This window comes from Dermacentor variabilis, chromosome 7 (genome assembly GCF_050947875.1).
Source record: "Dermacentor variabilis isolate Ectoservices chromosome 7, ASM5094787v1, whole genome shotgun sequence".
NCBI classification, from domain to species: Eukaryota; Metazoa; Arthropoda; class Arachnida; order Ixodida; family Ixodidae; genus Dermacentor; species Dermacentor variabilis.
In genome coordinates, this window is record NC_134574.1 from 17,630,820 (window position 1) to 17,645,333 (window position 14,514).

The 14,514-nt window shown below is 46.7% G+C and overlaps 1 protein-coding gene across 3 annotated transcripts in view; it reads right to left on the bottom strand.

Annotated features, from left to right (window-relative positions):
• Window positions 1-14,514, bottom strand: part of Syx5 (syntaxin 5) — a 257,162-nt gene that overhangs the window by 23,207 nt on the left and 219,441 nt on the right. For all 3 annotated transcript variants that reach the window (XM_075698291.1, XM_075698289.1, XM_075698290.1), the window contains one exon: window positions 6,922-7,043. In XM_075698291.1, coding sequence (XP_075554406.1) covers window positions 6,922-7,043 — 122 coding nt within the window. The remainder of the gene's footprint in view (window positions 1-6,921; window positions 7,044-14,514) is intronic.

Here is a 14,514-nt window from a genome sequence, read left to right on the forward strand (position 1 = left end):
TCTGGTCAGAGCTCCCGCTACTTATCAAAGATTGATGGACCGAGTGCTAGGAGACGCGAAGTGGCAACATGCTCTCGCATATCTGGACGACATAGTGGTTTATTCGAAAACATTTGAGGAGCACTTGCGCCACTTGAGAGACGTACTAAACAGGCTGAGGTCCGCGGGTATCACGCTGAACCCGAACAAAACTCAGATAGCTGCGAGCAGAATAGCGCTGTTGGGATTCACGCTGGACAACGGCCGCATCCTGGCAAGTGAGGATAAACTCGAGGCTATACTGAGGTATCTGTCGCCGAAAGATATCGGCGAACTGAGGCGCTTTCTGGCATTGGTGAACTTTTATCGCCAATTCATTCCAGACTGCGCGGCAGTGCAAGCGCCTTTGACGAAGCTCTTGAGGAAAGACGAACGGTGGACTTGAGGTCAAGAGCAGGAGGCGGCACTGTGTGGCCTCACAAAGGTGCTCGCTAACATGGCCGAATTGCAGCTGCCCGATTTGAATAGGGAGTTTGTGATTCAAACAGACGCAAGCAACCTAGGCTTAGGTGCAATTTTGCTTCAGGAGCACGGAGGCACTCTCCGACCGGTTGCGTTCGCGAGTCGTTCATTGACGCCAGCCGAAAGGAACTACTCAGTGACAGAAAAGGAGTGCCTCGCGATAGTTTTCGCTCCGCGAAAGTTCGACTATTATGTCGATGGAGTGGCATTCAAGATTGAGACTGACCACATGGCTCTCACTTGGTTGAGGCGCTTGAGCGAGCCGGGTGGCTGCCTGGCACGTTGGGCACTGCTGCTGCAGCGTTACGACTTCACCGTGCGCTACCGCAAAGGAAAAAGCAATGCCGCAGCTGACACACTTTTGCGAGCGCAAATCCGAGGCGATGGAGAACCTGAAGTCATAGCCAGAGTAAGGGACGTGGAACAACCGTCGATCCTGGGCGAAAGCGTGAACCACGTAGATGTGGTCGGTTCCGCAGGAGTCGTCTTCAGCAGAGAGGAGCTGTTCGAGGCTCAGCAGAAGGACGAAAAGTTGAAAAGTGCTCGACGAGCTCCGGGAGCAGGGTTCGGTTCTGGTCTATGGCACAATGTTGCGTTTGCCCGGTAAAGTTTTCATACCAGCAACTGTTGCAACACCAGATCAGACAGCTATGTTTAGCAGCTCCACTTCCTGTTTGCACGCTTGCATCCTTGCCCTAGTAAAGTTGCATCCTCAAGTAATGTTTTTGCCAGCAAAGACATGACTACAGTGAGCCACGTTTTCATATGACGTGAAGGCATTTGATCATCTGTTATGATGGCCCTTTCAAGGTAATTGAGCGGACAGAAAAGTCTGTTACCATCGACCTTAACGGACGTGAAGAAGTCGTAGCAATAGACGGTCAAACCAGCCTACCTGGTAACCTCGCCATCATTACGCGCTCTCGACTTTACAACCACTGAAACGACAGATCTACCCGATCGCCTGGCATCAAAAGCCATTCCTTGGTCGCCGCTGCACTGCTGCTCTTCTCCTAAAAGGGGGTAGGGGAGCCCTCTGGCAGCCATCATCATATTCCTCGGCCACCTTTTATCTATGGAGCGCGCTGGCATGTGTGTCTCATGCCACGTACCATGGGCTGCGAAGTTAGAAGAAAAAAAGAATTTAAAAAAAGAGCTTCTGCTGCTGCGATCGATCCAAACGGTTCTCAGGCTTTTCACTCACTGACTAGCACATTGTCGTAGTGGACCTAACCTCAGTCCATATAGTTTACAAACCTGCTAAAACTTTTTATGTTGTAATCACTAAAAAGTAGAGGTCAGCTAGTTGCACTTAATTACTTTAACACAAACAATCGTCCAGGAACTATTGACTATGATTGCCAATGTAAGCATATAGCCCTAAAGAGCATAATCTCACACATGACAGTCTCTCCCCGCAACTTGGTTTGCGCGAGAGCCTGTGCCGTTTCCCTCAGCATCTTTGTATGTTGCAAGTTCAACCACCAATCATCAGCCACTGACCTCCACTAACCACGAAAATGGTGAAAAGAGGCAGAGAAAGCTATTCACTTTAAAGGTACTTATGACTGGCATGAACAATGCCTATCAATGTACAGTGAATGCTGTTCGCGCAAAGCCGTACATTATTTTTTCATTCTTAGTGCCATTTAGAGAAGTAAGCTGTTGTTAACTCACTGTAGAATAAACACGACACTACTTCCTCAGTTGCTGCATGTCTGTCAGTTTTCCACGTACAGTGGAATCTTGCTAAAAAGCATCAAGGAACTGAAGAAAAATGTTCTGTTTAATAATTGTACAGTTTACTGAGAGAGATGTGCAGGAGTGCAGCACTGTATGCCATACATAGTCTTACACAGTCTGTCAGAAATGTAAGGCATCAAAAAGTGAACATAGTAGTTAGTTTGTCCCGTGGTCTGAGCGTGGCCGGGAACTTCTGGATTCACTGGGTTTTGCTAGTTTCAATTTAGAGAAGATACCGGCGACGTATCATAAAAAAAAGAAACAGTGCCCCCCAATCTCAAAACACCCTACGACTTCTTAAACGTATCTCTAACCGATGAGGGGGACTCAAAGAAGAAAGCCTTCTCTGCCTCGTCCAATCCTTTGTCATATGTCACATTACCTACGTTGCTGCGTACCTCAACTGGTACCGGGCTGAGCAAAATAAGCTCGACACCCTCATACGAGGGGTCTACAAGCAAGCACTTGGCCTCCCGCATTGCACCGGCACTGAACTCTTCAACCAACTGGGAGTTCCCAACAACATTTCCGAACTCATTGAAGCCCAACAACGCTCTCAGCTTTGAACAGCTCACCCTTACTGAAACGGGACGCTTTATTCTGTCCACGCTTGGCTTCACCTACCATCCGCAACAGGGCCCCAAGCAACCGATCCCGACCGACATCCGTAGCTGGATCTACATAGACCCTATCCCTAGAAACATGCACCCTGAATATAACAGGGCCCGGCGCGAAGCTCGGGCCGGAGCTATCATAAAAGCCCTTGCTCACGTACCTGGCGTCACATTTGTTGATGCAGCCCAATATTTCCATGGCACACGATTTGTGGCTGTCGTCACACGCGATGGAGTCCTACACCACACCTCCAGTGTCACTACCCCCACTGCCGAGACGGCTGAAGAAGTGGCCATCGCCCTGGCCACACTAGATCCCACCTGTCACACCATCGTGTGTGACTCTCGCTCAGCCGTCACTAACTTCAGCAAAGGCCATATTTCTCCCCAAGCTCTTCGCATCCTCTGCCAGGCACCCCACTCTAAAGACAGCATAATCTCCCTAACATGGATCCCGCACCATGCAGACCCTGTCCACCCACACCTCCCCAATCTCAACGAGGTCACCCACTCCATTGCGCGAGGCCTAGTCAACCGCGCCGGAGTCACTGGAGATGAGTTGGACACCAGGGACAATCTGACAACTTATAACGATCTCGTTAAGGCATTTTACCTCAGTCGCCAAACCTTTCCTCCCCCCCCCCCCCCCCGCATCACCCCAAGTTCAGCCAGGCGCAGGCTGCCACCCTGCGTCTGCTACAAACAAATACGTACCCTTCACCCGCCCGCCTCCACCTTATATTTCCAGACGCCTACAGTACCCCCAACTGCCGGTGCTGTGGCATTCACCCGGCTACGCTTCCACATATGCTGTGGGAGTGCCCAGCGCAGTACACACAGACTAACACCACGACTCTCTCGTCGAGGTTGCATGAGGCTCTGCAGAGCTCCGCCCTCGACAACCAAACCTGGGCGACCCAGCACGCCCGTGAAGCGGGGGTGAGGCAAGCCCTCGACGTCCCTTCACGGGAGGCTTAGGCCCGGCCATCATAAAGTGCTGGTTGTACAATAAAAGTTTATTCCTCCTCCTCCTCCTCGCTCTTACTGCTTGATTTGGTGGCTGAATTAACACAAGCTGGTGCTGGTAGAGTCCAAATTGTCAAACTGCAAGGCATCCAATATTTGAATCGTTCTTATTTTGGCTGCCAAACTAACTGGACTGCATATGCTATGCATTAAATATCTATCAAATTTTTGCTTGCTGGAGTCTTTGCCACCACTTTAGGATGGCTTTGTGCATATAAGACAGGTGCCACAAAAGGAATATATTATAGCATTTTCTGAAAAAAAAAAAACAATAATTTAGAGCTCGCTTTTATGGTTCCATTACTCGGAGGCAAAAATTTTGCTTCTGCGAGCAGTTTTTTTTTTTTAGTTATTCAAATAAAGAAAACCAACCAATTTCATGACGTGACGGCACATGTGCCCTGCCCTAGTGGATTAGTCGCCAAATGTTTTAGAAGGGTCGCACGGTCCACTGTGCCACCCAATCCTGAGAGAAAATCCTCCAATGAAAGAATGGAAAAAAACCACATGGACACAGACACTGCTGCCAACACTTATGCCGTGTACTGTGCTGCAACTGCACTGTTAGCTCTATATCGATACAGTGCCGAAAGTGTGTGTAGTGTAAGACTCGAACTCCACTTTCAAACAGAAGGCAGCTAGGACTTCATCTGGAATGCACCATGAGCCTTGCAGTTGCCACCTTTCATTGATGAGCTGCCACAGCATTGGTCCTCACTGGCTAGTGGTGGTAGCATGTGGCTGGTGCAATATACTTGCTCGATACGAGACCGACAAGACGCTGACGGCGATTGGCCAACTAACCAGCACAGTGTATCGCTGAGACCATTTTATTATACCAGGCCAACAACGACGCAACCGACGAGTGCAAGTTGCCGTAATGCAATGGGCTTTCCTGTCGATGGCACTAACAAAATGTGTCGATCATTGTTCAACTGATACGCACGCAATTGACTGCCAAACCGAGAATGCAATAGCTGCACAGCTTCCTCTTGTATATATAATTATTTGGACTCAAAATTAGCTGAAACATGCTTTTGAAGTTAAAATGCACAAAATCCAGCCCTCTAAAGTCATGCACATGAAGATTTAGCCTATGCCAATCTTGCTCAGCGAAAGTTAGACCTATTGCTGTCAAGTTCCAGTGCCGGGCATGCTACCAGTGGACCCGAACTTAAATATTAGCAGTTAGGACAAAGGAAAGTGCTTTCGCAGTTCGGTTCTAGCCTTAGCGATTTGTAATCACCTATTCTTCACTTTGCATGGCACACACCCAAGTGGCGACACAGTGCAGTGTGAACATGTGTACGTCACTGTTTCCGAATGCTGCAAGTCCCATTCATTAAGTAGATGGGTGGGTCTGCATGTGTTACTATGCTGACACACTTCTTAGTCCCAGAAATGCACTATTTATCCCTACGTCAAATGGGAAGTGAGTACAGAGCAGCAGCCTCGCTCAAGGGCGTTTTCGCAAGGTTCCTACACAGCCCATAAACAAGCGCTTATACGAGCACACAGGGAAAACAATAATTGTCTTTGTCACAGCTTCTGTCTGCATTTTCTCAATTTTTTTATGATCACTAATCGGCGACTACGACTAACTAACATTATGACCAAAACTGAAACTTTATACCCCTGGCTAGCATTCTGTGGCAGTAGAGGTCTGATTTGGGGTGGTCATGCAGGATATGGAGTAGGCAGATTTGAGTGACGGTCACGGTTACCATGGGATATTTGTGGTTAAAACGTTGCATGAGAGCAAGTCACTTGTCATTGTGACGGACAGTCATAATGGCAACTAGACATGGTGCACATGCACAATAGATTTGGAAAATTACACATGCTGTTCGCCATGCTTAAATAGACCCTATTATTTATTCACTCAGCTGACAACGTGGCTCTTCTTCCCAACTGTCTCATAATAGAAAGACTGCCTGCTCGAGTCACCTAGAGCTGGTACACATAGTATGCAAACTCATATGACTTAAATGTAATGCATTGTATAGCATAAGAACAATACTTTTTTTCCCTGCAGCTGAGTTACAACATGCCTCCAAGCATGCAAACTCCAAAGAAAAAATAAATAAATTATGGGGTTTTACGTGCCAAAACCACTTTCTGATTATGAGGCATGCCGTAATGAAGGACTCCGAAAATTTCGACCACCTGGGGTTCTTTAACGTGCACCTAAATCTAAGTACACGTGTTTTCGCATTTCGCCCCCATTGAAATGCGGCCGCTGTGGCCGGGATTCGATCCCGCAATCTCGTGTTCAGCAGCCTAACACCATAGCCACTGAGCAACCACGGCGGGTCACTCCAAAGACACTGCAGCTTGGATTACAAGCCTAAACATTAGCCAATGCACGGCTATTGCTGTGTGGTTGGCACTGTATGCACAAATCGCAGTAAATTTAGCAACAGCATTCTAAATTGTTTTTTAGAGCAGGCTTGCACAACTTGAACGTGTGGCGTAGGGTAGCTCAAGTGGTGCAGCATTTTCACTTCTGCACACTGTGCGAACAAACCTGGCTGGTTTTTGTCTGGGACTTGTTCACCTATGTCTTTGAGGTGTCTCTATACGTTGCACCATTCACTAGTCTTACGGTACTTGTTTTACTGCCAGTCTCTGCCTCCCCATTTTTACTTCCTTCAGGATGACAATTTGGATGAATTCTGTCTTTAATGCTTGCTGCTCAATTTGCAAAACGTTTGCTACTGATTTCACATTTCATGGCATTATTTCAGAAAATTTTCAAATATGATATGTGCCATGCACGGCATGGCATGGTTTTGGTTATGACACCAGTCTCTCTTCCTTCTGTAATTCCTTCTGCAATAATGCGTAAATCAATATTTGTCTCTGGTGTTCCATTACCGCTGGTGGAGACAGACATCACAGAAACAGTTCAGCTCAGACAAACTGCTGAGAACAAACATTTCTGGACGTGACATCCCTGCAAACACACTGGCACATGCTTTACCTCCTGGTGAGCACACACTTTAGTGCCAGCCTTCTCTGCAGTTGTAACACGCACCTTTGCACCATCTCCTCTTGTTCCTTGACCATGTGCGCCAGCTGCTGGAAGATGGAGCCCAGCTCCACAATGGTACTCTCAATGCTTGCCATGGTGTCAGCACGACTTTGGATGTACGCATCCTGCACATATACAACAGCAATACCCAGTTGCTACATATCACCTTTTAACACTGTTATTACAATATGGGGCAGCCATCGTTCGGAAAGTCAGCCATTAAAAAACAGTCAGAGGAGGATTGGCAGCAGAAGCAGCAACAGGAGGCGACACTTACCTTTCATCTATTCTGCAGATTCTGCAGATGCTCAATGACTTTCCGGACGATGATGGGCGGTTGCATCGTACCTTGAGTGCAACCGCACCAACACACCCAGTGGCTGCATCGCTGCCTGCCTGGACTGCCTACGACTGATTGCGGGAACCACGTGGATCTACGCCACGCCGGTTGCTCTGCAAGCCCTTTATAAGGAGCATTGCTGACCCTTCGCCATCATTTGGCAGCAGAGACAGCAACAGGAGCTGAAACTTACCTTTCATCTATTCTGCAGGTTGGACATTTTTTATTTTTTATTGCTTATTGTCTGCTTTTCTGCTCTGCTGCCCTGCTGCCAACTGTTGCCTGAGGTGCTCATACTTTTGCGTGTTTGCCCTGTGTTTCTGCTGTTATTCAACATCAGGAATGAACTTAAACGGGAAATAGTGGATGTCAAATCTGAGTTCCGTAAGGAACTTTGACAACTCGGGCAAAGTGTACAATTCACTAGTGAACAGCATGAGGCTTTGAAAGCAGAATGTGAAGCATTTAGAAAAGAAAATGCCTACCTAAAAGCAGCACAAGAGCCTCTTCTGCAAGAAATTGAGAAGCTGAGAAAGCAAGTGTGTCAGAACTCATTAAAGGGACCCTGAAATGGTTCTGACGATCTTGTACAAATGTACTCAGTTGTTAGAGTAGGTCCTTCTGATCATTAATTGATGCATCTAAGTGCTCCGCGTAAAGTGTGTAATTTATTATAATGTACATCGCTGCCGATCGCAGAACACTGCTCGGCAGAATTTTCAGCCGCTCCTACCCATATGACGTAAATCACCCAATTGACGTCAGTAGGGTGAGCTATCCAATCGGCTCACCAGAGTGCGTCATCAATAATTTTTCCACTTTTATGGTGAACAAATGATGTTTGTAATAGTTCGAATGTTAGTTAATTTGTTTCTATAAAAATAAAGTAACAGAAAGAGAATGCACAAGAATAATTTCTCACTACACTTAAGCACTACCGGCACACAGCAAGCATCATCTGCTTTTGTTTCAACATTCTCCATTTTGACGAGAGCTCCGCAGTAAGAGTTGGTCTCAGTCTTTTCACAAGCACTATGATTCGACTTTGTTGCGCCGTGGACTGAAAACGTAGTGACTGGCAATATGTCAAGCTGCGACATCGTGTCCCTCTGCAAGGCAGCAGACAAGCGGACTGGCTACAGCGCATCGGACTGCTGCTATCCGATTGGCGCCAGGATTTGCATGTTTGAGGCTGTCACTTTACACCGGAAGATTACTAACGCAATAGCATCTCGCGAGTCTGGTATTAGGGTAAATGTAAGCACATGGTGTATCGACCGGGTCCCGGTCGAAGAAACCAACAGCAGGCGTGTCAAGGCAACAGTGAACCCTTATGTTTATTGTGCTGGGCATTTTATACCAGAGCGAGGGAAAGGGGGTAGTGGAAATAGAGGGCAAGGAAAGGCACGTGTCGTTCCAGCGTGCCAAGATAGCTTGTGCTCGTTGAACTGATACGATACATCTTCCCCTTCAACGCCGTTGGTTTGTCTGCTGGAAGTTTTGATCGTATCCCAGACGTTCAGGAGGACGGGTGTGACGCAGCGACCTTCGTTGTAGCAGAACTTGTTGCGAAGGTGGCTGCGGACAACTAACTTGTTGCAAAGGTGGCTGCGTACAACTAACTTGTTGCGAAGGTGGCTGCGTACAACTAACTTGTTGCGAAGGTGGCTGCGTACAACTTGCCACTGGCGCACTTGAGTCGGATGTGCGAGAATCTAGAGAGGCCGGAACTTGGTCTTCATGGCAAGACTCTTCGTCTGTAGTGTCCTCAAAAGGTTCGCTCGTTGCCAAGAGGTGCTGCCGATTACGGCGCAAGGTGTTACGGTCCTGTGTTTCCACATAGAAGGAACGTACACCTTTCTGTACACCTTACACCTTTCTTTCTTTCTTTGTACACCTTACACCTTTCTGTACATCTGTACACCTTTCTCGGCAAGACCGTTTGACTGAGGGTACTCTGGGCTGGATGTGACATGTTTGAAGTCGTACTGCTGAGCAAATAGCGCAAATTCATGGCTGGCAAGTGAGACCGAAGAGTATTGCCATGAAGGCCAGGTTCCGGCCTCTCTAGAATCTTGCACATCCGACTCAAGTGCGCCAGTGGCAAGTTGTACGCAGCCACCTTCGCAACAAGTTAGTTGTACGCAGCCACCTTCACTGGACGTGAAGTTATTGTAAACTTCGAGGGCCTCCTCACCAGCCACGCTGAAGAAAAGTGCTGTCTTCGCTGCCTCTGACCTCGGTTTTTCAGAGCATTCCATGGCTGCCAGAAAGAAATCAAACCTTTGCCTGAACAGCTTCCACGTCCGTCCTCCGTTAGTTGCCAGGCCCAGAGGTTCCGGTGGCTTTACGTACTCCATGTCCTTGGTCTTCTGTTGCAGGCATCCCACTTCTGACACCATGTATCGACCGGGTCCCGGTCGAAGAAACCAACAGCAGGCGTGTCAAGACAACAGTGAACCCTTATGTTTATTGCGCTGGGCATTTTATACCAGAGCGAGGGAAAGGGGGTAGTGGAAATAGAGGGCAAGGAAAGGCATGTGTCTTTCCAGCATGCCAAGATAGCTTGTGCTCGTTGAACTGATACGATACACATGGGGACAGGGCCTGGCTCTTTGACCGTGTCATTTCACGGGATGAGCAGAAGCGCAAATGTGAATGGTCTGCACGGTGCAGCCACCTGGTGGCACAGAGCTCAACCACACACAGTAGCAGTAATGAAAGGTATTCTTCTTTGCTGCTGGTGCAAATTTTTCGCAGGAGTGTAACCATTAACATGTTGTTTTTGTAAATGTTTAAAATGTCTTACGCTTGGTTAGAGCAATAATAATTCTTTGTTTGGCAATGTTATTTGTTTGGCAATGTTATTTGTTTGGCTGGTTGAGCTCTGCGCCAATGGGTGGCTGGACCGTGGAGATCGACCTGGCAGCTCACGTACGTCTACGCTTAAGTTCCTTCATCAGCTTGAGTTTATGCCTCCACTGTTCCGTCAAAACGCCCAGCTCGCCTGTGGTTATCGGAATACCAGACACGTTCGGCGCTGCGAGAGAATGCTCGCAACACACGATGCTTCGATAGCTCTAGCTTGGAGTCGACTGCCAAACAGCTCGCGGAGAGTTTGGAGAGGCTTTGCGCACGCACTTCTAGAGAACCGGAAGTCGACGACACAACGTGCCATCATGACGCAGAGCAAGTGAAGGTGGAGCTTAGCCCCAATCACTCGGCGAGCGAGTTGAGAAGATGCATGACTATGGACGAGGGTAACTTGTAATCATCCGCAACTCTCTTAATATGAGACGTTTCACACAAATTGTGGTGTGAATGATTAACTTTAGCTGTACCCTATGCGTCTAGAAAATTTGTCCGAACCGTTTCAGGGGCCTTTTAAATATAGTCACACAGGATCAATGTTCAAGGAATAGGAATGAATGAGAACCTTGGAAACATTCTGCAAAAGGTCGGGGAAGTGCTTGGCATGCCGATAACTGAGCAAGATATCGATGCTTGCCATCGCGTTCCTGTGCGGAATTCTGATACTGATAAGAACATAGTTGTGTCTTTCAATCGTCGGTCGAAATGTGATGCTGTGATTAAAAAAGCACGAAAAGCAAGGATCACTGCAGAAGATATCCGTTTTTCTTCCAAGCAGTCCTTCATGAACGACCACTTGTGCCCTCAACTAAAGCAACTGCTTGGCATGACTGTGGCAAATAAAAAGGAAATGAAATGGCGCTTTGTATGGATGAGGGATGGAAAAGTGTACGTGCAAAATACGGAAGAGTCTGGTGTTGTTAAAATTACATGAGAGGCAGACCTACCTAAAATCTGCTAGTGATGATTGGCAACGAACACTTTTTGTATCTTATTTTGCTATGATCGTGCCACACAACTTTGTCCGTCCCAGTTACGCTGACTCTCTTACCTTTTTGCGTTTTAATGTTCAGTCTGCGTGTAATGAACACAATCAGATAGAAGCATTTCTTAAATTGACGTTCAGGTTTGACATAATGATAAGTGAGACATGGTACAACTCAGATGATGATCTTATTTCCTTGCCCGGATGCCAAAGCTTTTTTCTAAATAGATCAAACCGCCGTGTCGGAGGTGTGATGCAGATGGTGTCAGAAAGGCTTTCATGTGACTTGATTGCAGATCTCTCAAAAACCACACCAGACTACAAAGTGCTTACAGTACAATGTGGATCCTATGTTTTCGCTGCTTTGTATCGACCACCTGATGGCAAGAGTGAAAGCCTTCTAGTCTTTTTAGAACAATTACTATGTTATGCTCACCAGAATAGACTGTGCATAAACATAGGCGGTGACTGCAATATAAGCTTACTGGTATCGAATACAGTTTTCCGCTATCTGATCTTACTCCTTGGTTGTGCGAACCTGATAAAAACACCCGCTCGAGTCACATGCCTTTCTAAATCCCTGATCGACGTATCTATTACGAACAGCCCAATGCAAGATATCAATGCTGGTAACATTGTTGCCAATCTAAGTGATCACTTGCCGAAATACATTTTCTAAACGAAATAACACACTTAAAGCGCGATGAAATTAATGTAAATCTTTCATCGTGCAGGAAATAAATCCAAGAACAATGAGTGACTTTCGAAACCAACTTTGAAGTGTCAACTGGACACCCGTATTTGAGTGTAACGATGCTGATACGGCCTATGATTTGCTCGTGCGTATAAAAAATGCGTACACTAGTTGTTTTAAATTAAGAAAGGTAAAGATATCTAGAACGATACATAAACCTTGGTTAAGAAATGAGTGTTTAAAGCTAATTCATGAAAAAAACCAATTATACTTTCACTTTGTGCAGTCAAAAGCCTGGATGATCTTTTTGCATTTAAGAAATACCGAAACTTTGTAACTAAGTTTCTTCGAGATAAAAGAGAGAGTATCTGGAAAAACTATTCATTGATGCAAATACCAAAGGCTAAATAAATACCTAAATCGCAACCGAAGTCGCTATGAAGAGCTCGAGATTACAGAGAATGGGAAGCAGATAAAGGGTATAAAATTAGCAAATCGTCTCAATTAACACTTTACAAATTTAGTGATTAGCACTCACAATATAGATGCTCTCAATCTTTTGGGTGGGCCCAGTGTAAATACAGTGTTCTTTTAGCCTACGACACCTGACGAGGTTTACTAAGCTTTTATATCCTTAAAGAACAGTAAGGCACGTGACATTGATGGTCTCCAGATGAAATCAATTAAATTTGCAATAGACTTGTTAGTGCCCGCTTTCACCCATATATTCAATGTTTGCTTGTCTACTGATGTTTTCCCGACAAAAAATGCAACAGCCAAAAATTATTGCTCTGTTCAAATCAGGGGACAGAAATGACATGTCAAATGATCGGACAGTGTCAGCAGGGGCGTAGCCAGGGGGGCGGGGCTTATGGGGCTTCAGCCCCCCCCCCCCCCCCCGCGAAATTTTTTCACGCTGTTCATGCTCCTCCAACCAAAGCAACCCCCGGCGCAGGAAATCATTCTGGATTTTGTCTAGAACATCTTTTTCATGCTCGAAAAGCCATTTCACCACGAAAATTGCAAACTCGGGCTGGATTTCGTGGCAACGCCCATGCACCTCGAGTCGCATAATGCAAGCAGCCCCATCCGAGCACAAAGTTTCAGGAACGTTTAGATGGCGAACGAGCTCGCCGCGGCATCTCGCAGAGGCTGCGGAATCTACACTCTATCATGGAATCTACAGAGCTCGTGGATGTCAATTCCGAAACTTTATGGGTATAAAGTTCTCATAGACTTTTGATGTGAAAGGTGCATTGAATTTTTCAAACGTGTGCTTTAGATTTTCAATTGCGGAACTTTGTAAGTTTAATGTTCCCATGAATATTTGACACCAAAGGTGCATTAACTTTTCCAAAGTCGTACATTGGACCATACAACGAGACAAGCCAAACCAACACACTATCAGACAAGTTGACAAAGCCCGCAGCGAGGCCCGATGAGACGAAGCATTGTGGTGGTTCATTCGTGCCATCATGTCACAAAAAAAGCATCATTTTTTTTTCACCTGCGCCAAAGCATCCAGTGAAGACACTAAAGCCAGCCAAGGTAACTACGTTTTTATTTTTTTTACTTTGACTTTTAATCGCGAGGACCCATTGAGCCTCTTCAATTTTTTTGTACTCGCTGCCCTACCCGGGGCCTGCCAGAGCCAGCCACAGCGCATACGTTTTTCCCGTATTGCCCCGACCACCGCGCGGCGCACTTCGGTGCGCGTTTGGTTTTCTCTGGCCGAGTGTATTTTTGCCTGGCAGAGTTATGGACGCTTTCTGGCTAGCAGACGAGAAAAAGAAACAATGGTCGCTTGCCGCCGTCACTGTGGGGACTCGACGGATTGCACCGCGTTCGCTTGAGCGCAACCTCTCCAGAAAGTCTTGTCTCGCCGGTGTAGGATACTGAGCAGTATGCGCATGGTTCTTGGTGGACCAAGCGTCTCGTGTTTTCTACGATATTCCTTTAATAGCCACATTAGTTGCCCAAAGTAGGTATTCGATTGTGACGAACATACTTTCCTTTGCGTTTTTTTTTTCATCACGGTTCCCCTGCACCACAAAAGGGAAAAAAAAAAACGTTGCGGCACAGCGAATTGTCGCATGGTGAAAGTTCTATTTTGTTACTTCTTTTGCAGAAAGTAATGGGCCATGGGACGCTTCAGCTGCCGGATACTCTGATTATACTATTGCGGGAGCAATTATATGGAGACTCTAGGCGCATTCCTGCCATCGCCCTCATGTTCCGCATAAAGTCGAAGGGCGATAACATCGTGACCGCGCGCCGCATGCTGTATGTGCGAGTGAAAGAGTGTGGGGGGTGGGGGGAATGGGTGAGCCGACGATGGTGGCTCAAGTCTTGTGTGCGCAAAGGAAAAAAACGGGGAGCAAGCGCGCCACCTTCCGTCGCGCGCGATACATCGGGGGGGAGTGGATGGAATTGGGATGGGATCTAGGATTCTGTGAATCTCCGATTGCGTAACATGTTTATTTGCCTTGTTTGACCCATTATATACTGTGACTTTTACTTAGATACGTAGATTTATTGGAGACACATACGTATGTTTAGATATCTTGTTGCAAGGTTTTGTGCATACGTGCAGTGAACTTTGTTTCCAGTGGCAATTTTTTACCCGTTATCAAGCTGTATCATCGCATTTGTATATTCTATTGTATCTTTGCATTTCTAATGTACGAGGGAGAGCCAAACGAAAGG